Source organism: Leptinotarsa decemlineata, unplaced genomic scaffold (genome assembly GCF_025532065.1).
Source record: "Leptinotarsa decemlineata unplaced genomic scaffold, Ldec_3_MD MMD2_tig00003798_RagTag_RagTag, whole genome shotgun sequence".
Taxonomy (NCBI): domain Eukaryota; kingdom Metazoa; phylum Arthropoda; class Insecta; order Coleoptera; family Chrysomelidae; genus Leptinotarsa; species Leptinotarsa decemlineata.
Window position 1 is genome coordinate 1,979,221 of NW_027412596.1, and position 27,583 is coordinate 2,006,803.

A 27,583-nucleotide genomic window follows, 5' to 3' on the forward strand; every position below is an offset into this window, starting at 1 on the left:
AAATAGCTGCTCGAAACGAACACCAATTGTTATTGATGGCATTCCCATGTCATCTTATGAAATTCGATGAGGCCTAACTATATGCAACGCTGCTCACACCCTGTGTATTCCACTCAATACCCGTCGCCATGTTTTCTCTTTAATCCGATTTTTCATTAATTATTATTATTATCCTATTATTTTTATAATTCAACCACGCTGTTATCTTTCAACACAATCTCTCCGATACTCATTTTATCCTTTTATGCATTGATTACGTCGCAGAAGTCTCTTTCCCACTCACTAACGTAACGACGTCCCCCAGGTAATACGTCCCAAATTCCGCTTTGCTGCTCTACTAACCAGTTCTGGAAACAGCACTTGAACATAGGCTGACGGTTTATGGAGAAGCTGAAGTAAGACTTAGGATTAGGAATTGTAAAATAGAAACTGAGGCCAACATCGTCGACGAATTAATTTTGATTGAATAGAACTGGCCGATACTTGATGAAAATCCATATTTAAACAGGGTTTTACAAAAACCGTGACACATATTTCGCTATACAATAGCTTTCTCAAGCATAAACTAGTTTATGCTTGATTAGATTAATAGTTTGTTTTTTCGTAACTTGTCACTTGTCCCCGATTGAGACACAAGTGAAATAGAATAATATAAGGTATGCATCTCTAAATTTTATGTCCCTCAAAACGACGACGTCATTAAAACACACACCCTTCACATCAGATGAAGAATTTTTCATGCCGCCATTATTTTGGAAGATTGAAAATTCATTGTTAATCTTGGATAAGTGACAGTTTACAGAGAAAACACTTATTTATCTGACTTGGAAGAGGTGTTAATTTCTATGACGCCATTATTTAGGAGGAATGAGAATTCAGAAATTTAATAGTTTTTACACGCCTGAGGAAGCTATTGTATAGCGAAACATGTGTTGCGTTTTTGTAAAACTGTTTAGTGAGAATCTCACAATAAAGTGTTTCTTGAATACCGTTTTCTGTTATAATAATAAAAGTTAATAACTTCTTGATTGATGAATAACTTCTATTTATCAATCAAACTTTATACAAGGCATCATACATACACACGTGTATAAAACTTATCAGAGTAGTCAAAAAAAAAGGTAATCTACAAATAAATTGTCAAGATAGTGTAGGTGTAGTTGCAAAACAAACCAAAATAATTATGCAGTTTGACAAGAGTGAGGTATCAGGAAATATAAAATTCTTCTACATTACAAAATATTTTTTCAAGAAGGAAATTTCTCTTTAATTTTGAATAGCTTGTCATTCAGATTCACATCTATTGTATCTTTTATTTTAAACATTTGATACAAATACCTGCTGGTGAATTTTTACAGCCTGATAATCTTGCATAGGGTTGTCGAAGTATTTTTTTATTCCTACTATTATACATATGAGTGTCCTCATTCCTCATAAGTTCATTTTTGTTTTTTTAAGTGCATAATCAGCTCAAGAATATACAAACATGGAAGGGTTAGTATTTGGAGATTATTGAATAAAGGTTTACATGTTGTAGTAGGATGAGCATGGCACATTGTTCTTTTTTCCTTTTTTGAGATACAAATGCCCTTTCAAAGTGACAAGATGATCCATCACGCCATATTGCAGTGTAGACTGAACCATCCCAGATGAATAATTTTTGAACCATCTACAAATAATCCCTTGAATACTCATGTTATTATTTTTTTTCAGTACAATGTGATCAACAGTGTCAAATGCCTTTTTGCAAATAATTTTCTTGAAAAAAATGCAGTTGAATCTTAGAATAACATATTTATTTAACGCATTAGTACAGTTTCAGCTGAACGGTATATTGTAATCTGAACACAAAATCTGAAAGTAATATAATTTAAGTCACAAAAGGCCCGCTTTTGATAAAACCAGGATTATTTACATAACTTACAGTTTGTCTAGAATACTATGGTGTCTCTGCTCCCGCAAAATTAAAAAAGAATAAAAAAGTCAACAAATGTTCTTTTCACTTCCAGTTCATTAAACTTTTTTTTCTGTAGATTTCTCTGCCATTATGGCTCTTATATCTTCAGCATCTAATGTTTCATATTTCATTAATGCCTCCGCTAAAGCCTTGTGCTCTTTGGCATGTGTTTTAAGAATCTGCTTGGCTCTATCATAGCTTTCTGACAAAATTCTTCGGATCTCACCATCAACCTACAACATTGGAATCAATAATTTTTTAACTATTTTCTATTCTTGAATAATCATACAATTTCACTGGTTGAAGGACCCAAAGCTTCAGGAACAAGGCTTTTGGAGCTATCAGTCAGAGTGCGAAGACCAAGTTTCTCGGACATACCCCAATCTTTCACCATATGTGTTGCAATAGATGTAGCCTGTTTTAAATCAGAACTTGCCCCTAGAAGATAAATTGTTTGTGACTCGTGGCAATCTCAATGAAAATAAAATAAGGATGTTGATTTTCATCAATACATAGTATGAAACAAAGTTGCCTCCCGCTTACTGTTCCTATGTATGCTTAGATTTTCAAACTATGCAACAGATTTTGATGCAGGATGTTTAATAGATAGAGTGATTCAAAAGAAAGATTTATATGTATATAACATGTTTAATATAGTACAGAAACACTGATAATTTTAGAGGTTTCTAATGTGATGTCGTAAATAAACACATTTTTTCGCTCTTACATTGCAAACATTGGTTGAACCCTACAAGATACATCAAAATAATATACTGCAGTATTGTACACCATAAAAAGGTCTACAAAAAAGTCTGCGATGAGTCATGTCTATCTCTCAGGGGCAACCCACAATAACCATTTTTATTAATGGCTTATTTATGAAGCAATTTTAAGAAATACAGCATTAATCCCCATCCAATTAAGTACCTTGAATACATTGTGCATTCAATATAGATCAATATGGCCCTTTACAGCCTGTAATTAAAATGAATACTTTCGAAGATTTTATAGATTTAAAATGCATGGACAAAGCGGTTGCGGTGGTACCGGCCAGAGAGCCAGCGGCGCTTGCATATAAATAGCGCGTCGAAGGCTGCGCCTTGCCCTATGGCACTTCATGATTAGCAGCGATCGCACGTGTTTATATGTATATTTAGTATCAGTATGATTAGTTAGTATGATTACATTCTAATGTTTTAATTACTATACTAAAATTCTATAATAGTAGGCACTAAATTCTCAGAAATATTATTGCATTAAAAAGAAAACATTGTTGTCAGGTTGTGATTCTATATATTTTATCATCTTATATATTTTATCATATTCTATTCTATATATTTTATCACAGCCTGATAACAATGTTTTCGTTTTAATGCAGTAACATTTCTGAGAATTATGGAATTTCAGTATAGGCGTTTGCGGACTACCTAACAGTTGTCCAATTCTACTGAAATTTTTCCCAGCTTATTTTTTTAATTTCGGAAAATGTGTGATTGTTTTTTAATATATAGATATTACTTCGTTGTTGCCTACAATTAATTTAGAACTTCAAAAGATGACTATCTTTAAGGAATGGAGATTGTTCCCAAACCTAATGAAATCCCAATACTCAATTTCGAACCCACTTCTGACTTCTTTCAAAATGTTTTTTTTAACTTCAATTTCAATCAAAATACAAAACTAGTCATCACTGATTGAATGCACATTCCATTTCAGTTAATCGCAGAAAACTGGCACTTAATATCTGATAGCTGGAACTGACGTTTCCAAGAATAATCACATAAATTCATCATGGAGCCAACCCACTAGTTGGAATGAAGAATATGTGAAGTGGACGTAGTTCACCTCTCAACTTTGACAAACTTGCATTCAGATTTCTAACATGATTTTTTTGGAAGGCTCCTTGATGTAAATTTCGGCAACCTTGGGTCTTGGGTTGAGAGAATTATTAAACTCAGGTGCCTTTATCCGCCACATGAAAACATTTAGACAGCATGTCTAATTCTATATGATAAATATTTTTCGAAAAGTTCTTCCATATATTTTGATCAACTCTACTCCTTTGACAACTGATTGGTACTATGAGAGCTTCATACTCGAGTGATAGTATACTTCAAGGTATGGTATTGTTACACCATTATTGCTTGTTGACGGTTTACATTTCAACCTTACCGTTATTATCAAAATCTTCCAATATGTTAAATTATGAAAGACATTTTTATAATTTTAAGCGAGGTTTGAGTTGTAGATACCCTGCTATCTATAATTTGAGCACCGATTATTAATTTGTGAAAATGTTATGACATTAGTCTCCTCTAAAAAAATTGATGCAGCAAATAAGTGTTGATTGTAATTATTCGAGCACAATGAAAACAAAATACCAGATGTTATTTTCTCGGGACCAAAAATCAACTCTTCCGCAGCTCTTCCTCCCATCATAGTATCCATCATAGCCAACAACTGAGATTTTGTGACATGGTATCTCTCCTTCTCAGGAATGTAAGCTGTGTGACCAAGACTGGGCCCCCTTGGAATGATTGTTACTTTGTGCAAAGGATGGCTATCTTTAGTGTAATAGGCTACTATGGCATGACCACCTTCATGGTAAGCAGTTATTAGGTTGGCTTCTTCATCAGGGATACGGGATTTTCTCTCGGGACCCATTAGAACTTTATCTCTGGCAGATTCTAAATATTTCATACTGACGCAGTCAGCACCATCTATTGCAGCCCTGAAATAAAACAGTGATATTGTAAAATATGAATATTACTGCAGTTTAATCCCAACACCAAACCGTTATTTTTAACATCTCGACACGTGTTTCAATCACTAAGTGTTCATCTTCAAGAGGAAGATTAAACTTAAATACATACAATATTGTCCTTATTTATACCATAGATACCTCTGCTAGGTACCTGCGTCTTAATTGCCTCAAATTAATTTTGTTGTTAACAACAGCCGTCTAGATGCCTGTGAGAGTGTAGAAATAAGTAAACATAATAATATAATAAATGACAATAGTGGACCAATACCTAATAGTATACTATACAGGGCTTTTCATGATGAGGGTCAATTAGCCGTTTCTGGCAAACTATTCAACGGATCAACCTGAAAATTCCACAGTATGCATAAGTCAATATGACCTACACGCCTAAAATATTTTAGACGAAGCGGCGTTGTCGCTTCTACTATAAAGTAGCGGCTTCTTTGATTTTTCAAATGGAACACCCCGTATATAATATCATATTATGATACATTATCACTTTGTCAATAAATTTATATACTATTTCCCTATACCTATCTATTACCGTTTAGAAGATATAAATTAATTTCGATATTTTTTTACCAAACATGAATTTTTATAAATGCTGATAATCTTGAACTCTCTTGCACTAAAACGATCAAATTTGAAATGGAGTGGAGTGATACTATGAGGATCTTCACTCCGAGTCATATTTTCATTTGCCTCATACAGGGTCTTCAAAAAATGCAGATACTTTGATCTCATGAAAAAATGAGTGGAACTCAATTTTTTCAAATGGAACACCCTGTATATTTCAACATTTTTGAGCTCTACATCCAATATTAGATTAACTTTATTCAGATAATACTATTTCTATTTTGAACCGTTTTCGAGATAAACTGTTTCAAACGGAAATTGACATGGTTTCCTTGTTCATCACTCATTTTTGTAAAACAGATTTCGTTTGATGTTTCTCAATTAGTCACAGATAATACAATAGTTTTATTAACGCTGAAACACGAATTGAAAATAATAAACCCATAAATTAATGAGTTAATTTAATCGTCAGTGTATTTCAGAATATGTTCAAACACATCTCCACCTCTACTTAAACAAACATGTAATCTCTTCAAAAGATTGTCATGTGTAGCGCTTCTGATCAAGTCTGGAGTCAAACTATTGAAAGCAGTTGTAACTCTTGATTTCATATCTTCCATTGATGTTATTGGAGTAGAGTAAACCATATTCTTAATGAAACCCCACACGAAATAATCTAATGGATTGCCATCTGGTGTTCTAGGAGGCCAACGAAAAGTTCCATTATTACCAATCCATCTTTCGAAGATTTCGGTTAAAGCTTCGCTGACTGAATGAGAATTATGGGGTGGAGCACCATCCATTTGGTACCATACACGTTCTCTTCCTGGTCTATTATTTCGAATCATTTGAATTCCATTCCTCAGTAAATCTTCATATTTTGATGCATTCAAATTATCATCATAAAACTCGATATAAAAAATTGACTCATTCTTTATGACACAAAATACATTGAATTGCCATCTTTCTTGAAAACCCCTTTGGCGGACAACATGGGGATTTTCTGGCGCCCAATAATGACTGTTGTGTCTATTGAAAACTCCATTTTTTGTGAACTTGGCCTCATCTGTCCATATGATATTGTCAAGGAAATGTTCATCCTCTTGAGTCTTAACAAGTAACCGTTCAAAGAATTCCACTCTACGAGGCAAATCAGTCTCTTTCAAATGTTGAACACAGTAGAACTTATAGGGATGCCATTTATGCTTATTAAGAATTCGACAAATTATCACGTAGGGTATACCTATCTCCCTTTCAGCCTCGTGCAGAGAAGCATTTGGAAATGCATGAAAGTATCCCAAAACTATTATACCATTGTCATCATCATCTACTTTAGTCTTCTTACGAATGATTTTTGGACGAAAGGTTCCATTCAACCTACAGTTTTTTAGTAGTCGATTTATCACATTATTATTCGGCTTCGGAAGTTGTGGATATCTTTCATGAAATACTCGGCATGTTCTACTTGCAATTCTATTGCACTCACCATAAATTATTAACAAATTCAAGAAATTTTCATTACTGTAACCTAATCTTGACATTATTCTATTATAATTGGTAGCTATCACAATCAGTCAAACCACCAACTAAAGTCTGACGTTAAATAATTGGTTTATTTATTTTTCCAAAGCACACTATTAAAAAATATTAATGTGCACTGTTGTACGTTAGAGACCAATATGTAACGGAACGGTAATAGGAACAGTAGGGACTGTATACCATTATGATACTTAACAAAATGTTAAAATAAATCCCTCAAAGACGACTTACCTTGAGTGGATTGCGGCTGTCTCATCAGAGTCCTGAGATTGGTACCAGTTCTTGGAATCGAAGCTAATCCGTGTATCAAGAAGCACGATATTATGCGGTGTGATAAACATAAATATTATCAGCAAAAAACGAATAATTCACAGTTGAACTGGGCAGTCGAGAATGGCGGACAATCAACCACATAAAAACAATGCAACAACACCAATGTTCGTCCCTTTTCATCGCTCCAACACACCACAGAGGGCGCAATCATATTGAAGTCGTTTTGAGGGTACAGGGTGAGGCAAAATTAAGAAAATAAAAATGAGTATGTTAGCCGTTCCGCAACACCAATACCTCAATGTATACAAATTGTAACTTTTTCTAAGGTAGGTAAATACCAATTTCGAATTGACTGATCTGAGACAGTTAAAAAACTGGATCAAAAAGAAATATTACTAAGTATAAAAAAAAAAAGTTGAATATCCGAAATAAGTGATGAATTCAAAAAAACGAGCAAGAAAACCACGTCAGTTTCCGTTTGAAACAGTTTATCTCGAAAACGGTTCAAAATAGAAATAGTATTATCTGAACAAAGTTAATCTAAAATTGGATGTAGAGCTCAAAAATGTTGAAATATACAAAATTGAGTTCCACTCATTTTCTCATGAGATCAAAGTATCTGCATTTTTTGAAGACTCTGTATGAGGCAAATGAAAATATGACTCGGAGTGTGAGTGATCGTTTTAGTGCAAGAGAGTTCAAGATTATCAGCATTTATAAAAGTTCATGTTTGGTAAAAAAAATATCGAAATTAATTTATATCTTCTAAACGGTAATAGATAGGTATAGGAAAATAGCATATGAATTTGTTGACAAAGTGATAATGAATCATAATATGATATTATATACGGGGTGTTCCATTTGAAAAATCAAAGAAGCCGCTACTTTATAGTAGAAGCGACAACGCCGCTTCGTCTGAAATATTTTAGGCGTGTAGGTCATATTGATTTATGCATACTGTGAAATTTTCAGGTTGATCCGTTAAATAGTTTGTCAGAAACGGCTAATTAACGCTCATCATGAAAAGCCCTGTATAGCTCGTTGAAATAACATTTTGTTATTGGATTTACCTGTTAGATAAGGCAATATTGTAAAATTAATTAAAGACAATTAGGACTCAGGTACCCAGCAGAAGTATCTGTGGTATAAATAAAGACAATATTGTATGTAATTTAGTTTAATCTTCGTCTTAAAGATGATCACTTGGTGATTGAAACACGTGTCGAGGTGTTAAAAATAACGGTTTGGTGTTGGGATTTAACTCCAGTAATATTTATTACTACACCAAAGGCTGCAAATAGTCCATCACAAGTGATATTTTTAGTCAGTTAGTTACACTGGAACAGTGTAGAGGCTAAAATCGGTTTCATTGGACCAGAATCAGTCAGTGTTATCACTTTTAGTTTTGGCAAACAAAATAATTAAACCATGAGAAGAGTTTCAGACCTCCGGAAAAATCTACCAAGGCTAACCTATTCCAAGGCATTTATATATCCTTCCTTATGAAACATTCAGTAGACTACAGCAGTGATGACCTAGTGTCTGAATCATCGTAGGAAGATACTCGGGACTATTGCAGAACACATGCTTTGTGTCTGCCCCACCGCGACTCGAATCAGGATTTGAACGTTTAACAGAGTTTTACTTTCGTTATTGGATCTGAAAGATCACTCAGCAAACAGACCAATTGGCTTCAATGAAAAGTTTGATTTATTTGGTGGAATTTGAATTTGTGTGAACCACCCATAAACTATCTCGCTCACAATACACGTACTATGAACCTAATCTACATTGAAACCATTGTCATTTTATCAGAATTGCAGCATAGACAAGGAAGTTACTTTCTGAAAACTATTATGAACTCTGTATTCTATCAAGCTTCGATGTTTTCACTTCAAAACTGAAGAATTTTTCAGATACTTTCTCAAAGATAAGCTCCTAACATTAGGTATCAATGTTAACATTTCGACATGGATCAGAAGTTATTAAATAAATTGAATTATGCTGGTTTAACAGCATCGAACATTTTTGTAACATCTGGAGTTTCTCAAGGATCGCATATAGGTTCAATTTCCTTCATTTTATTTGTCAATGATATATCAGATTTCATACACTACAGCCACCATATAATGTGAGCAGACGATCTAGGAATCGCATTTCAAGAATAAGACCTCATTAATCCTTAGCTCGCCCAAGTTTCTATTTTTGAGGGTTGTCGTTCGTTGGGGGCGACAGATGGTTAGATTTCAACAGATCTCATACTTTATAGGGTAGTTGATAGCATTTGAACTGACATATTCTCAAGAAATTCGAATCAATTATGAACCCTATAAATCTATATTACAAAATTAAAAACATTAATCTGCTGTTGCCAAATAGCGTTCGAGACAGGGGGTGTTTGTTGTTAGATATTAAAATAGCCTTAAAAGGTCATATTGGTCACAAGTCGCACAAACTATTTGTATTTGTTCAACAATCCGCCGACAGGTTTCATGCAAATACTGAAATATTTTGCTTGTTATTTGGTGTGCTCAGTCTTAGAACACTGAGCACACCAAATAAGGAGCTGGTGCTGTATTTATCTACTTTAGAGCCGAAACTGACTTGAGAATTCAACATTAAATTGTTAATGGTGATTTGAGTTATCTAGGTTCAATGCAAATGATTTGCAGGTAATGCAACAAAGGGACAGAGACAACCCGTCATATTTTATGCAAATGTGAGACACTGGATCTATGGACTACCACAGGGCAAAAAATTATTGGAATGGGTGTTATGAAATTAATGGGAGAAAAACATAATGAGCCCATGAGGCAGCATACTAAGCTAGCGAACAAAAATACGGTCATTATTATTTATTTGATTCATCCCTGCACTCTTTCAAAAATTAGATGACATATTATACACAAAATTAATCGATATTTATGCATTTTAGTATTCCAGTTTATTGTTTAATTGTTTTTTCTCTCGCACTATGTTGGGAATTCCTCTGTTTATTCTGACGCCGTTTTCTTATTTGGATACTGCGAAATAATAGATAAGTTGTATGAAAAATTGTTGTCAATTTCAAATAAAGAGTCTTTTCTCCATTTTATCCTTATATCATCAGCTCATTTCGTAATATTGTGGCGACCGAGACAGGACAGATTGTGAAAATGGAAAAAGTTCAAGGGCTCTTAGAGATGAATCGAGTATCTTGGACACAGGTTGATTTGAAGAGAACATCAATTGACATAGTTGGTTAGATACAATACATTGAAGTGCTGTATATATCAACATATGAACAGAGGAAACTTCAATGGGAATTATGTTCCGACTATTTAGTAATTCCAATAATGATATTGAACTCAAAACTGCCACGAATAGAATATAATAAGTTCGGAAGAGACATCAGATACTTTATTTATCTCTATACACTTACTGTATTTATTTTTGTTAATTTAATGTTCCATATATACGTTTCACTTTAAAAGACTTTTCCAATAAGATGTTCACATCTTTGGGTAATAAAGTATATTTTGATTTTATATTTGAAGGAAAAAGTTTCAACTACCTACATGCCAAAATAAATTGAAAATTAGCTCAAAATATAATTGTTGAAAATGTTCACTATAGTATCCAAGATAGTATCAGGATGACAAACAAATTATTGGGGGTACTTGAATTCCAATGAAGTGTGCAAGCACGCCTCTTTGAGTTTTTATCTGCAGCGTTGGAATCTCACTTTATATGATTTTTAAGATATCCCATTTTACTTTTCAAACATCTTATAAACTTTGCATACAAAAATTGAATAAAAAAAGTGTGTAATTTATGTACCTATGTATCTCTCCTCGATACAGTCAACAGACTTATTTTGATTTATGGTGTATTGGTTGGTACATGAGATGTTTCTTTCCTGCTTGGGGATATGTTCACAAGATGGAGCTGTTACTAGTTAAGGATCTTTGACTCAGACGAAGGTTTCATACATGCATTTGATCTGCTTTGAAGTCAATTGAGTCCTAGACACACTGCTGTTTGGGTCGGAGCTCTCCTGCACTAATGAGAGATAATACTTCAAAACCGGTTTGTAGGTGATCTACTCCAATAATTTCAGCGTGGTGCTTCTGCTGGATCTTGCATAAATGTCTGTCGAATATTCAATGTCCAGCGAGGTATTAGTAGGGGGAAGTAGTTGCTGGCAGGCATTTATCAGAACCTATTGTGTAGACTCGTTGGACGAGATGAATGTTTTGAGATGCTAAGTCGGAATATTTATTTTCTTAATTGTTTTGAAATTTTGCCAAAATGTATGGAATGGCTTCATCTGGCGTGTCTTTACTTAGGAAAGACACGCCAGATGAAGCCATTGTATGGCGAAACACGTGTTGCGTTTTTGTAAAACAATCTAGTGAAAATCTCACAATAAAGTGTTTTTGGAATACGTCAACAAAAGTTGTTCGCGCACGAAGCACTTCCAGGCAAATTGTCGCCTGTTTTTTCGGAAAAACGGGACATGTCGCAAACGTAACACTAGAAAAATGCAGAACAGTCAATTCTGAGTGGTACACAACCATTTGTTTGCCAGTTGTATTCCAAGAAATCAGGAAAACCAACCGCCGAAGACGTATCACTCTTCACCACGACAATGCGAGCTCTCACACATCGGCTCAAACAACTGCATTTTTGAGCACCCAAACCATCGATTTGATGAGTCATCTGCCGTATAGTCCTGACTTGGCACCGAATGACTTCTTTTTATTCCCGCACGTAAAAAACAAACTGAGAGGTCAACGTTTGTCGACACCTGAACAAGCGGTTGCTGCATTCAGAATGCATATTTTGGAGATACCTCAATCAGAGTGGCGAAAGTGCTTCGACAATTGATTCAAACACATGCAAAAGTTTATAGATCTTCATGAGGAATATTTTGAAAAACAATAAAGTGATTTTCGAAATATAAATGGCAACCCTCGTAATAATTGAGCAATATATGATTTTCAAGGAAGAGAGAGACGATTCCTCTGCAGATCTAAGAGTAAAACCTAACATTTTCAGTGCTCTAGAAGTAACAATCGTAATACGGGGTTTGAATGACATTTTTGGGTTAGGAGTGATTCCAAAGTCTTTGACTGTATGTGTTGTTTCCAGTTCCCATTGCTTGTTTTATATGGACTACTTATGGGATTTTTGTTTTGGAAAAAAGTAAAGTTATGACATTTGTCCATACTCAATTGCAATAACTTTATATCTCACCAGCGTAAAAAGTTAGATATATCATACTGTAAATTGATGGATGTAGCCGTTACTACCTGGTTGAAGATCATCATGAAAAATGAGAAATTGAAATTTCTGTGTTTTTTAACACTTGTGATAAACAACATAGAAAGTTTTATGTCTCCTTTTTTATGGAGATCGTGTAATGATTCAGTATCAGACGAGTTATGAATAACTTTGAACATCTTCAGATCGTCAGCAAACAGAAGAAATTCACTATAGAGAATAACATCATTCAAGTCATTCACAAATAGGTTGAAAAGTAATAGTCCTAAATGAGAACCCTGCTGTACACCAGATGGAACTGTGACTGAGGAAAATATTGAGTTACCATATTTTACATATTGGACTCTGCAGGCAAGATTATTTTTAATCCATTTCGGAATATTTTTCTGAATACCCAAAGCGTTTAGTTATGCAACAACAAATTGTGATTTACTCGGTCAAATGCCTTTGAAAAATATGTGTAAAAGAATTAACCTTTTGTCTACTTTCGAAGACATTTACTAATAAGGTTAATAAATGAGAAAATTTGTTCTGATAGAATAGAACAGAATAGAACTTTTTTGGCCACGTTACATATCCATACAATACATTTGTAGCAAGTCAATGTTCCACCTTTCGGAACAAGAATTGAAGTAGTGTACAATTTAAATAGAAAGATCAATGCTTCCACTGTAAATAGGAACATCGCACAAACATATGAATATACATATACCTCCATAGGCTCATCCTACACGACAAATAGTAAAAAATACCTATAATACAGATCTACCACAACTGAATCCATGTTGCTGATTCATCATTATATGTCTACGATCCCATGAATGCTTTTTGTTATTAGAATATTCAACAATTTGGGTGATTTAGATTGATTGTAAAGTACTCGATAATTTGTAATGTCATTATGTTATCAACTTTTATAAATAGGTTTCAAAAAACTGTTTTTCCAATAATCTGGAAAGAATAAATTGATGGATGTAGAGTTACTACGTGGTAGGAAATCATCATGAAAAATGAGAATTGAAACTTTCTATGTTTTTACCACTTATATTTGTAACTAACGTTACTGCAGTTTCGTCCTATAAGGATATTTTCAAACTTATACATTAAAATAAATTGATGGATGTAGCCGTTACTATGTGGTAGGAGATCATGATGGGTAACGCTAACATATTTTGGAAAAAGAACAGAAATTATCGCAGGTTTCTTCAGAAAAAACAATGTGGAAGTAGCATTCAGACCACATGCCAGGTTATCTCATTTTCTTTTCAATACCAAAGATAAGGTCGACAAGTTGAAAAAATCTGGAGTTTATAAGCTCATGTGTCCGGAGTGTAATAGTGTTTATGTGGGACAATGCGGACGAAATTTCCAAAAACGGTATGCTGAACATGAAAGGTCCTTCAGACTGGGAAAAAATAATTCGACGTTTTCAAACCATTCCTTGGCATGCAACCACAAGTTTCAGAATCTAAACGATACGGAAATTCTGCACTATGCAAGGAAGGGTTGCAAACTCAATTATTTAGAATCCTTGGAAATTCACAAGCATAAACATTGCGGGTGCAACCTGTTAAATGACCAAATCGATTTAATTTACTCTCCGGTTTTTAAATTGGCACATGCGCATTGTGAACTGTAAATTCAGGTACTCAATCAAGTACCTGAATGGTATATATTAGCGAATGTAATGAATCATTCTTAGTTTATTGTTTATGTTTGAAAATGTCCATATAGGACGAAACTGCAGTAACGTTAGTTACAAATAAAAGTGGTAAAAAACATAGAAATTTTCATTTCTCTTTTCATTATACAAACTTTTTAATGGCATTTTTTTCTCAAAGCTTTGTATTCATCTCTCATATTTATAAAAATTTCCATTTTTGTATTCTATGTGAACTGAGTTTTTCCTAAAAACTAATTCCTTCAACTCAGAATTGAACTATACTGGAAAAGTTGAGGTTTCATATTTTTCAGGGGAACATAATCGTTTACAGCTGTACAGATAACATTGTAACAATTTGTAACTGTTATATTCAAATCCTCATTATTCAGTATTTACAAATCCCAGTTAATGCTGACCAAAAAATTATTCATGCCCATGTAATCTCCATTTATGAAGTCATAAAAGTATTCATCATATATTAGATATTCGTTTGTATCATTTTCTGAATCAAAACAAACTGCTGAGTGATTTTGAAAATTGGGTCCGATGGATTTTGAACAGACATATTAATGAATGATGAGAATATTAAATCTAAGTAAACATTTCTTGAATTTGGAATATTATTGATTTGATATAAATTATAGAAACTGAATGAATGTAACAAAGCTAGTGCAGGTGATTTTTCTGGACAATCAGCATTCAGACTAAGATCTTCATTGAACCAAAATACATCAGATATATTGTAGTTGCCACAAAGTATAATCTTGCTGAAAGGGTATTTTTCTAAAATATAATCAACAGTAGCAGTATGTTCCATATAATTATCTACTACAGATGAAGGAGGAACATATATACATTTCCGATAACAATTGTTGAAGCCTCCATCAATAATTTAACAGAGAGATGTTCTACATAGCTAGGAGGGATTTCGATCAACCCTGGTAGAGTAGGGTGGAGTACTTTATTTGACCCTTTTACATACTATAGTATATTTATGGCAAGTCACGAATGCAGAAGTCCTTGTTTGGAGTTACAAGGATAAAATCTATTAAAAAAATATATATAAAAGTAAAGTGTGTAGTTCCCTCCCGAGGGGTCTTCACCTTGTCGTGGAGGCTTGTGTACTGTGAGGAAGTTACGGGCTATGTCGGCGGCAGCTTAGCTGCTGGTAGGGTCTCCCATGCTGAAGGGGCCGTAACAGAACAGTCAGACCAAGAAGGACCCAGGCCTAATCCAAGGTGTTATGCGACCCGTGCCAAAGGATGAATGGTACCTGAGCCTCATCAGGTATCACTAACGGAGCCTTTGGGTTACCAGGCGACCTCCCAAAGTATCCAGCCTCACATCCATACAGGAGGCACCATGGAAGTGGACAACCCTTTCCCCCATACTCGTGGGACTTGGATGGATACGAGAAAAACTAAAATATCAGAGGAGGACTCTTCGAGCGACTCCTCGCAAAATCAGACTATCCCGGAGGTGCAAACTGACCAGGAACGTCATAGTGAAACGGCGAGAAACACCAGCCCCGTCGAAAGCATAACTGCAGGATTGACAAAAGTCGCAAACTGATGAAAGCAAGGAAAGTAGCTGCGGGAACATGGATTGAAAAACCATGTAACACAAAAGAGCGCAGAAAAACGGAAAAACCCAAAGTAACTTCTGTGGAAAGGACCAAAAAGAAACCTAGAGAGGATGTAAAAACTCCCCCACAGAAGGTACTGAAAAAACCCAGGGCTTCCAAAGAAACTGGGACCTATAGCGAGGCTGCTAGGGTGGCGGTCACCGACATACGACACCCTGAGTCAGGGTCAAGCAGACCTGATCCAGGAGGAACTTGTCCGCGAATTGGACAATACTCTCTCTGGTAGCCTAGAAAAACATCCAATTCAAAAAGACTTCATTCGGCGCAGGGGTCCTATGGATAACCTATGCGAATGAAGGGATAAAAGAATGGCTCAGAGGAAGCATTGGAAACTTGGGTATTCTTTGGAAGGGGGCGGACTTGACCGTGGTCGAGGCCAACGAACTCCCGAAGAGACCGATAGTCCTAGCCTTCATTCCGGGCCAAAAAGACGAGGAGGCTACAGTTAGGACACGCCTCAGTAAGCAGAATCTGCACTGGGAGTGGAAAACTGGATCCTCCTGAGCAGAAAAGTGGAAGAGGAAGGACAAATCCTGGCCTACTCCACGAATGAAAGTTCCTTCAGGGCCTTGGAAAGGAACATGTTTAAAGCCTACTATAAGCTGGGCATGGTCACCCTCAAGGTCCTGAAGGGTCTTAACAGCAATGTTGAGAGTAATACAAACAAACCTGCAACACAGTAAGGGGGCCTCGGCTGTCCTTACCAAAGTGATGGGGGGGTTTGATATTGCTCTCATACAAGAACCCTGGGTGTACAGGGGAAAAATAATGGGAATGGGCGCATCAGAGGGGAGTTAATTTATAACAGAACCTCAGAGAACCCAAGAACATGCATAATTATCCGTAAAGGAATAAATATACTGCCGTTGAGTAATTTGTGTTCCAGAGACTTACGACAGTCAAAATAAAGACGGCTGGCGGGGGCGGACCTGAGGAAATCATCATTGGATCAGCATACCTCCCTTACGACAATCCGAAACCACCACCAACCGGGGAAGTGGAGGAGTTGGTTAGGGCCTGCCAAGCAGAGGGGCTACAACTTATAATTGGCTGTGATGCCAATGCACACCACCTGAGGAAGCACCAACACCAACGAAAGAGGTGAGCACTTAATACAGTTTATCATGACAAATAACTTGGACATTTTAAACATAGGCAATACACCTACTTTCGTAAATGCGAGACGTAGTGAAGTGATAGACGTAACGATAGGAACTACATTTGTAAGTAACTATGTTCGGAAATGGAATGTATCCGATGAGGAAAGTTGTTCAGACCATCGACACATAAACTTTGAAGTCGGAGGGATTCAGACCTCAATCCTAACATATCAAAATCCCCGGAAAACAAACTGGGGAGCCTATACGGTGGACCTGGAAATCTGTTTAGACCGCATGGATTTTGACATCAGAGATTCCATAGACCTAGAGTTGGCAGCAGATCGATTACAGGGAGCTTTCATCTCTACGTACAACGAACATTGTCCCATAGTAAATCAGAGATCAAACAGGAATGTGCCCTGGTGGAATGAAAATCTGGCGAGGATGAAACAAAAAACTAGAAAAGCCTTCAAATGTGCAAGGAAATCAGGTTCATGGGACCAATATAGAAGGGCCCTAACTGAGTATAACAAAGTCCTGAGAAAATCCAAGAGAGATACGTGGAGAAGGCAATGTGAGGAGGTCGAACAGACCCAAGCATGTGCCAGGCTCTACAAAATACTCTCGAAGGAACCTCAGGTCTCAATAAATGATCTGAAAATAAATACAGGGGTGTATACAAAAACCTGAGAAGTGACTATCAGAGAGCTTTTCCGGGTACACTTTCCCGGGTCAGAAATTACAAATCTAATACCGGAGTCCTGGGCGAATTCAGAACTGGATATCCCGAAAAGGGCATCCAGGGAGGACTGGCAAATGACGAAGGTGATAGATATGGAGAAAATGAAATGGGTGTAAACTCATTTCAACGCTAGAAAAACTATTTGACAGGCATATCAGGGACGTATCACTGGCTATCAGACGATTACATCGAGACCAATATGCACACAGGTCAGCAATGTCAACAGAAACGGCTCTATGTCGGGTAACAGAAAAAGTAGAATATACCTACAAAAACTAGGAAGTACTTTTAGCTGCTTTCTTTGACATTGAGGGCGCATTTGACAATACATCGTTAGAATCAATCATCCAAATGTCGAGGAGAAGAGGGATCGACAATACAAGCTGTAGGTGGATAGACTGCATGCTTAGGGGGAAATTTGGTATATACAGCCATTATGGGGGAAACAGTCGTGGCACTGGTAGCAAGGGGCTGTCCTCAGGGGGGGGTTCAAACCCCTCTGTTATGGAACCTTGTAATGGACGAGCTACTATGTCTCTTGGACCATAATGGGTATAAAGCACTGGGCTATGCAGACGACTTAGTCATCTTAGTCCAGGGTAAATGCAATAATGTAGTGAAGGGATGCATGCAGCAAGCCTTGAACAGTATAACAAGATGGACTGAAGAAGAAGGGCTTAACATAAGCCCATCCAAATCGACCATAGTAGCATTCACCAAGAGGACTAAAACGGAGGTCTCGGACCTCTAAAACTTCGAGGGAAGAAATACAAGTGTCGGGAGAGGTTAAATATCTGGGAGTAATCCTAGATTCCAAACTGACCTGGAACCAACATTTGGACAGGATAAAGACGAAAGCGGAGGTAGCACTGACGCTCGCCAAGCTCACCTATGGAAAAACATGGGGGCTAAAACCAGACATGGTATATTGGCTATACACGATGGTGGTTAAACCCATGATAACATACGCATATCTGGTCTGGTGGCCAATGATGAAGCAGGCGACCGCCATCAACAAACTAGGCAAGGTGCAAAGACTTGCATGTTTCGGAATGACGGGAGCAATGAAAACTACCTCAACAGCTACATTGGAGACACTCCTGAATCTACCCCCTTTACACTTTGTAATAAGGGGGGAGGCGAGGATGGGTCAATCCAGACTGGAAAACTCACCGAACTCCAAAAGACCGGACCGAACAGAAATTTCGGAAGAAGTGGAGGAGCACATATTGAATATGTGCACGGACCACATGACACCGAAGTACACTTTTAAGACAATCTTCACGGCCAAAATCATAAGCCGTGATGAGTGGAAGACCATTAGTCACCCCGAAAACATGTTTGAAAAAAACACCTGGTATACAGATAGATCGAAGACCAAACATGGAACGGGAGCTGGAATATACCGAGCGGATAGAAATCTAAACTACAGCTATCCGCTAGGACTATACACATCCGTCTTTCAGGCGGAAGTGTATGCTATCTTGCAGTGTGCAAGGCTTATTAAATTGAGACCTCAAAGAAATGAGCGGATCAATATTTTTACAGACAGCAAGATCGCACTAGGGGCTCCGACAAACCCGAAGGTGACATCAAAACTGGTCTGGGAATGCCATGAAGAACTGAATGAACTTGCAAACAGGAACAAATTAACTGTATACTGGGTGCCATCAACTTCATATATAAATCCTGAACCAGCTCTGGGGGTACCAAAATCATTGGTACGAAACCAGATTAGGACATGGACCAATAAGAAGCATACAGAGTACTGGACAAAAGTACCTGGCAACAAACACAGTAGAACTTTCTTTAGGGAACCGTCAGAGAAAAGAACCGAAGAACTACTTCAATATAGTAGGGATCGGCTCAGAATAATCACAGGGTTACTAACCGGTCATTGTTCGCTTAGAGGCCACCTGAATAAAATGGGGCTGTACAACGGAGACCTCAGCTGCAGATTATGCAACGAAGGGACAGAAACAGCTCTACACATCTTATGCGAATGTGAGGCACTGAATCACAGGGGGCAGGCGATTAATGGACGTAAGTATGAAAAGTTGCTGGGGTGTGTACAGTTTTCTGGTTCGGAATAGTGTTACAAGTTTTTGAGAAGCAGCTTTTGCAATTCCAGTGACATGATTTCGTCAAGACATATTGGTGTCCATTTTAACCCCCAACAAACTTATCGAAGCAGAAAGTGGAATTGTCCGACCTGATATTATTATATCCGGTTCGGAGACATTAATCTTTTTGGAGAAAACCGTCACGAAAACCGTCAATGTTATAAAAATAGTGTTTGATAAGACACTTTTCAATAGTAGTTTTGAATTTTGCGAGGCTTAATGCCTTCAGAGATAAGTGAAGATGATTATACAAATGTAAGTTCAGCGAATTTCTCTTACTAATTGTAAATTTATGTCTGAACAGGTTCAATAAACTTCCGGATCTCGTTCCATATGCATGGATATCACAATGTCTGTAAAATATATTACCGTTTTCATGAATCTCCAGTAAAAGTTTATGAATATATAATGTTGGAAGTAGCATAATTCCAAGTTTAATAAAAAGAGGACGACAATGATTTTTGTAACCTGCTTTGGATATTATTCTTATGGCCTTTTTCTAGCACCTAAAAACACTAATAACGAATCCTAAAAAATGTATACTTTTTGTTGGATGCATATTTGGATTGGAAGATACAATTAAATTTTGAGTTTTATTTTAATTCAGAGTCAGCTTATAGCAGCAAACCATTTATATGCTAATGTTTCGCTATCTCGTATCATTAGTTATAAGCTGGTTAAGTCTTTGCTAGAACATAATAGAGTCGTATCATCTGCAAACAAGGTAAATCTTGATGGTTTTATAAAACTGCTTAGATCATTGATATAGATCAAGAATAATAGCGGACCTAAAATGGAGCCCTGAGAGACGCCATGCTTCATTTCTTTGAGGTCTAACTTCATGTTGTTCACTTCAACATATTGGTACCTATTTGTGAGATGAGACTAGACGAGCTTGAGAGCTATGCCCTGGACACCATAGTAACTCATTTTATAATAAATGGGCTTTATTCATTGACAAAGACAAGAGTGCTTTCTCTTGATCAAGTCCTTCGACTTGATTGTAAGCTGCGTGAGTAGTAGACCTATTTCTTCGAAAGCCATATTGTGAACTGTTGAAGTAGAACTGTTTTTCAAAGTAAGAATAAAAATGATTTTTCAAAATTGACTCAATTACTTTCCCAATTATATATATTATGCTAATTGGGCGTTAATTATTCGGTGAAGATTTAGAACCTATTTCAAATACAGGTATCACATTAGATATTTTAAAAACATCTGGAAATATTCCCTTCAAAAAAATTTTGTTAAATAATGCTGTCAGTGGGATTGCAGTTATGTCGGCGACTGATTTTTTTTATCTGGCTATTTAGGTCGTGTATATTGCGAGAATTATTGTCCTTGAGAGATTTTATTGTATAAACTACTTGCTGAAGACAGACAGGTTCCAGAAAAAAAGATTGGCAGGATAAAGGAAAGCTCTTCAAGTTATTTAGGTCATTTATTGAGAGATCAGGAAGAGTTGTAATAATATTTTCAGCTTTACTGTAGAAAAAGTCAGTCAAACATTGTCCTGATATATTTACTGGTTTATTTACTTTTATGGGCATCCTTTTGCTATTCAATATAGTCCAGCAGGCTTTGGAAATGTTACTGGAACTTAAAATATACTGTAACTGGAGCTCATAATCTTTCTACATTATATGTCACCATATAATATGGACCTTGAGACATTACTGCTGCATTTTTTGCAGTCTTGAGATTGATTTGCATTCCTTCAAGTGTTATTAAAAGTTACTTAGTGTCTATTAATTGTAGTAAAACGACCATCTCCTAGGATATCTCATATATAGGGGATATAATCAATATCACCAGATGGTCATTTTACTACAGATAGTGAGGCAAACTACTCAGTTACTGAGAAAGAATGTCTGGCAGTAATAAAAGCAGTTACATTATTCAGAACATATCTGGAGAGAAACCAATTTAAAATTCATAATGACCATGCAACTTTTGACATCAGGCTATTTAAGAGATCGTTCTGCCAGATGACAGATATTTTTGAGGAATTGAAATGGAAATAAATCATTAACCGGGAAAAGAAATAGAAGATGCGGATGCTATTTCAAGATTATGTATAGATGTTCCAGAGGAAGTTCCAGTAGTATTTTGGTGTAATCTGTATATATTCACGATTTGGAGAAAATGGAAAATGTGGTGAAAAATTAAAAAAGAAATCTTAATGCTTCATCATGATGATCTTGAATCAGGAGGACAAGATGGTTACTAAAGAACGTATTATAAAATTAACAAAATATTTTTATGGAAAGGCATGAGTAAAGATATAAAGCATTTCATTAAAACTTGTGAAACTTGCCAACATGTTAAATTCAAATATCTAATGAGGCAACAAGATTTTTTAACGGTAAGGCTCTAAAAAGAAGTGGTCAAGCTCTGAAGAATTGTTTAATGACTCTTTCTTCCAAAGATGAGACGATAAATTTTGTTACAGATTGTGGCTCATCATTTGCCTCTGGAATATTACATGAATGGGCTGCGGCTGAAGGAATCAATTTAATTCATACAGCTCCTCATCATCCTGGAGGAAATGGTTTAGCAGAAAAACAATACAAGATATTAAAATAATTATGATGAAGTGTTATCCGAATTACAGAGGTAATTAGATTGGAAAAATAATTCAAAAGCTACAATTCGTTATCATCATTATTCACATAATGAATATCTAGGATGCTTAAAAAATTACAAACTATATGGCAAAGGAACAAAACTTCAAGCTGATAGGAAATTAAGTTGAAAATAGAAAAAAAGAAACAAAATCGTCCTAAGAACAACTGAAATACAAAATAAGGGTTCAGAACAAGCTAATGAAGTAAGAAAATTAAGACCATCAGCACTGAGAGTCGGGGATTGCATTCTGACAAGGAATCAACGTATTGGAAAAGAATTTGTGATGAAAGGACCTTTTGAAGTTAGTTAGAATACCTTTATACAAAAAGTAGGAAACATAGTTACTGGAGAATTATCTTGATTTTTTTTCACAATAATATTCTTTCTCCCCTTGTTTTGTCACTATTTGTTTGGTCTCTATCAAATCTATATATGTTGAATCCTCTTAAACCTAATTCACTATCCAAAAAGTCTATATTAAGCCACGTTTCTACTAAAATTATAATATCACAGTTTGAACACATAAGTTTGTTGAAATTCTAATAGTTTTGTTCTCATACCGCTGACATTTTGAAAATACACAGATAACTGATTGGGTTTTATTTTTTTTGCAGCTGCTTCAGTGATTGAAGGTCCTCCATTCACATATCTTATAACATTTTCTTCCCTGTGCCTTTTATCCTCGACTTTTACCAGTTTTTCACTTGAAATGCGTCAGATCAGCATTGATAAAAAACTTTCTTTATTGAACTTATCCTTTGTTCTTTTGATTTAATTAGCTTCTATGCTGGAAAAATTACTTTCAAGGCAAGGTTACCACTTTTATTGTTCCGACCAACTCTGAATATCTGTACTTGTGATGTACTGTTTGGAACCTTTGGTGTACTAATGAATATTGTTGGAGTTTTATCCTAACACCAAACTGTTATTTTCAACCTGACAGATTTACCTGACTATTAGATAAGGTCATATTGTAAAATTAATTCAAGACTAATAAATGAGGCAATATTGTGAATTTCATTAATTCGGACTTCCGTTGTCTAATATAATATGACTTGAAATCTCTGAAATAACAATTGAAAATTAAATTTAGAAATAATAGCTGAAAATAACAATTATATTAAGCAAAAAAAACCCTAAAGTGAAATAACAATAAGAAAAAAATAAATAAAAATTGTCGGAAATAATGAAATTCACCATGAAACATTGTCAACCACCTTCAAACAAGGCAACATTGTAAAATAATTTAAGACAATTAAGACGCGGGTACCTAGCAGAGGTATCTATGGTATGAATAAGGACAACATTGTATGTATATTTAGTTTAATCTTCCTCTTGAAGAGTTTGATGTTGGGATAAAACTCCAGTAACATTCTGAATATCTATTCAATACGCAAATCCTCATGAGTAACTTCTTTAACTATTTACTAAACAGTATTCAAGTCAGAATTGCCTTCTGCTAAATTAAATATAATATTTTACATTCTTTTTTGTGTTTTGCATATTTCATTTAGGACTGTTTCTTCGGAAAAAGATGAACATGTTGTTTTTGACCTCAAGATTTCAGTTCCTCAACTCATCAATTTTCTTGATTGATGCCACAGAATTTCATACTATCATATCACCCACTACTAGTTACTAGCTACTAGTTGAAAGTTGAAAAGGATTTGAAAAATAGTAGTTTTGATCAATCATTAATTGAAGTAATAAGAGTAGTGAACTAACCTCAATGCTGCTTGATTTACTAAATTTTCTAAATCGGCACCTGTGAAACCAGTTGTTCCTCTAGCTAGTAATTCTAAATCAACATCTTTGGCTAATATTTTACTCATGTATAATCCCAAGATTTCTTTTCTTCCCATGTAGTCAGGTGTGGGTACAGTAACCTGTGAATAATAATTATGATAATTGGGAAAATTTCAAATTCAAATAAATTCTACATTCAAAAGTTATATTGTCAACTTCGCATATCTAATTTGTAAACAAACCTCTACATCGAACCTTCCAGGTCTCAACAATGCTTGATCCAAGTCATCGCGTCTATTGGTAGCTCCCAAAACTATAACACCTTCATTTTGATGAAAACCATCCATTTCACTAAGCAGCTGATTTATAGTTTGGTTTGCATATGGGTGCAAAACACTATTAGTTCTTTTTGATCCAACCGAGTCAATTTCGTCAATGAAGATTACACATGGTGCACGTTTCTTCGCAGCCTCTGCAAAGGGAATAGATATTTCAAAATATGAAAACGGGAATTCAAGTTGAAATATAAGTAATATAAGTAATAATAACGAATTTAAACTAATGGAGCAAACCTAATAAGTAGTGTTACATCAAGTGAAAAAGTAACTAATAACTCTTTCTAGGTTGAGTAGTTAACAGAGGAGGAAGATAGTGAATCCTCAGGAAATTGTAAAAAGAACAAATTGACGAATTATTGAAAGTTATTGTAAGTCTACCAATAACTCAAAAAACATACTGAATAAATCTCTAACTCTTCTCGCTCCTTGGCCTACCAAAACCTCGTCAAATTCTGGTCCTGCTGCATGGAAAAATGGTACACCTGCTTCTCCTGCAACAGCTCTAGCCAATAGAGTTTTACCAGTTCCTGTAAAAATATGATAAGTACCGAGGAAAAACCTGAGCATGAATTGACTTTGTTTTATGAAAATGTGAGCTACCTGGAGGACCAACAAGCAAAACGCCCTTTGGCAATTTTCCACCCAAGTTTGAGAATTTTTCAGGATTTTTCAAAAATTCGACTACATCTTTCAGTTCCTGCTTTGCTTCATCTACACCTTTAACATCATCAAATGTGACATGAATTTCTTCAGGATCAACTTCGACTTGGTTGCCCAGCTGAATTCTGGAAATCCTTAAATTAGTTAATTTAAAATGTGGGATCATTTATATACAGTTTTATCTCATATATATCCACAAAAAGGAATTATCTGAGTTGGCTGGGAGACAACTTAGTAGGATATTGATGATTAAATTATTCGTGTATGAGAAACATTTATCGAAATTTAAACACATACTTGCAATGTTTTACAAAATACTGAGAATCTATTTGAGAATTTATGTTAGGTCGAGTTCAAAGTTGAAATTCTAATTTGACACTTGAATACAAAACAGAAAGTTGTACAACTGGTCAGAAATAAAAAATTCAAATTTGTGTTCAAATAGCTATAACATGTGGTGTCTTCATCTGAAAATGTAATACATTGTGGAATTTATTGACGTTAATTTTAGTGTTTTTGACTCAATGCCATCATTTGCTAAGGTACCAAATATCTGTTTTACTCTGATTGTTGAAGATGGATTTTGCTGTAATTTTGCTTTTATAGTTTTATTCAGTCTTCATCTTGAACGCTATACACTGAGGAATGCTAAGTAAATAATAAAGAAAGCAAAAATGCTACTTTGTGAAAAATGAATTATTGTAAGCTGATATGAAAATGAAAAAAACATTGAAATGAAACTTTACATAAAGATGAAAAGAAAATAAATTACAAAGCTGACTGAAAGCAATTCCCCATATGCCTAAAATATTAAAATTTTTCAAAATCTGAAACCGCCATTACCAACCAAAACAGTCTTGTATATAATAAGTTGAAAATGTATAACCACCTATTATTGCCAATTTACGAATTGAACGATTTCAAGTTTCAATACATGAATAGAAACAAAAATAAAAAAAATCTAAATTAGATTACACATAGAATTTTGAATAATAGTACCCACAATTGTCTTCAGGTGATGATGACTTTCAGTTAATGTAATTCCGTTTCTTGTTCAATTCCCTAATATCCTTAAACTTCAACTATTTTACCAACTCATCCAAATAATTAGGTAATATATTTTTATTTTATAGTTATTATATAGTTATTATTATTAAACACTATTATTATTAAACACTTCGCCAAATTTTATTCATTTCATGATCATCATGATAAAACAAATTGTTTCAATAATTTGTATTTTATGATTATGGTAACTTCATTAATCTGTAAGTTGAACATTTTTAGGTTTATATCAAATGTTTTTGTTCTGACAAGGTTAGATTTGTTAGATTTTTTGAAAGGACCAATGTGGTTTTATATTTATTTTTCAAACTCCTAGAAAAGTTAATCGTAATACCTATGAATATCTGATATATCTTACCTGAATACTGAACCACTTGCACTGGCCAAAAGACTGACTATAATCGCCAAGAAAATGATAACAGTGAACACTTGAGTGATCAATTTGAAGTATCTTGCTGATTTTCCTGTTTTCACATTTGAATTATTTCCTAACAAATAACCTTCAGCAAAAGCAATTTTCATTCGTTGCTTGTCACTTTCAGACAATGACTCGTCAGTTGTTAGCATGAGTTTCAACTTTTCAGAATTTATTGAGGCTAGTTTTGGTGTTTTTGACTCGATGCCATCAGATGCTGAGCTACCAAATACCTGTTTGACTCTGGTTGTTAAAGATGGATTTCGCTGTAATTCAGCTTTTATTGTTCGATCAGTCTTGAACCCTCTAAATTGGATGTGAAACGAGCATCGATTTTCACTTAATAATCCCGATACTAGCTTTTGATAAAATCCTAGTGGAACATCGATTTTTTTGTTCCTTACCACTAAAGTGGGAAGAGACTTTTGTAAATCATTTTGAGAAAATCCGTGTTTATTTTCGAAAAAACTATTATTTGAAACATAAGAAACTTTGAATTTGTTCAGAATGTGATTTTCGAATATGGAATCAATATTCAAGTGCTTTGCAAAAGAAAAATCAGTGTTTTTTACAGTTTCCAAGAAACTATCTAAACAGAGAAATTGCTTTACTTTTTTTCCATTCTCAATAGATTTTCTCCTGAAGTACACATTTTGTCTTGTATTAATTTTCGATGAAAATAAGGTGAGTGTAGCAAATGCCTGGAAAATAAGAGCTGAAGTAGAATGGTACACAATATTGCATAACGTACTTGGTTTTGATTTTGCAGTGAGAACATACTGGTTCACATGTATGAAGGAAATGAAAGTTTTATTTTGATGAAAAACTGCAATTTTGTGATGAAATAAAAATAACCTTCTTGACAACTGGTGAACTGGGGTTATTCCATCACTACTACCAACAGTACAACACGACAGTACCAACTACCAACAGAATACAGAGGCTCTATGTTTTTGCCTTATGATTCCATTCAAGCGCAATTAGCCATTTCCATAATATAAAACTGACAGTTGACACTGTTTTTATTAGTCCACTGAACTTCAACTTGAACAAGTAAGTGAGTAGTGGAATAATACAAAATGAA

At 35.1% G+C, this 27,583-nt stretch overlaps 1 protein-coding gene across 2 annotated transcripts; it reads right to left on the reverse strand.

Annotated features, from left to right (window-relative positions):
• Positions 1–1,779: 1,779 nt before the first annotated feature.
• Positions 1,780–27,459, reverse strand: YME1L (ATP-dependent zinc metalloprotease YME1L). 2 transcript variants are annotated; one of them, XM_023168393.2, is made up of 9 exons: positions 27,251–27,459; positions 26,443–27,200; positions 24,960–25,153; positions 24,758–24,886; positions 24,264–24,493; positions 24,001–24,161; positions 4,339–4,688; positions 2,247–2,395; positions 1,780–2,190 (listed from the first exon to the last, which is right to left on the reverse strand). In XM_023168393.2, the coding sequence occupies exons 1-9, from the start codon at positions 27,275–27,277 to the stop codon at positions 2,014–2,016; spliced, it is 2,175 nt and encodes a 724-aa protein (XP_023024161.2). In that variant the 5' UTR covers positions 27,278–27,459; the 3' UTR covers positions 1,780–2,013. The 2 variants fall into 2 exon arrangements, with proteins under 2 accessions (XP_023024161.2, XP_023024162.2); XM_023168394.2 differs by having other exon boundaries at positions 24,960–25,144; positions 27,251–27,457.
• Positions 27,460–27,583: the final 124 nt, after the last annotated feature.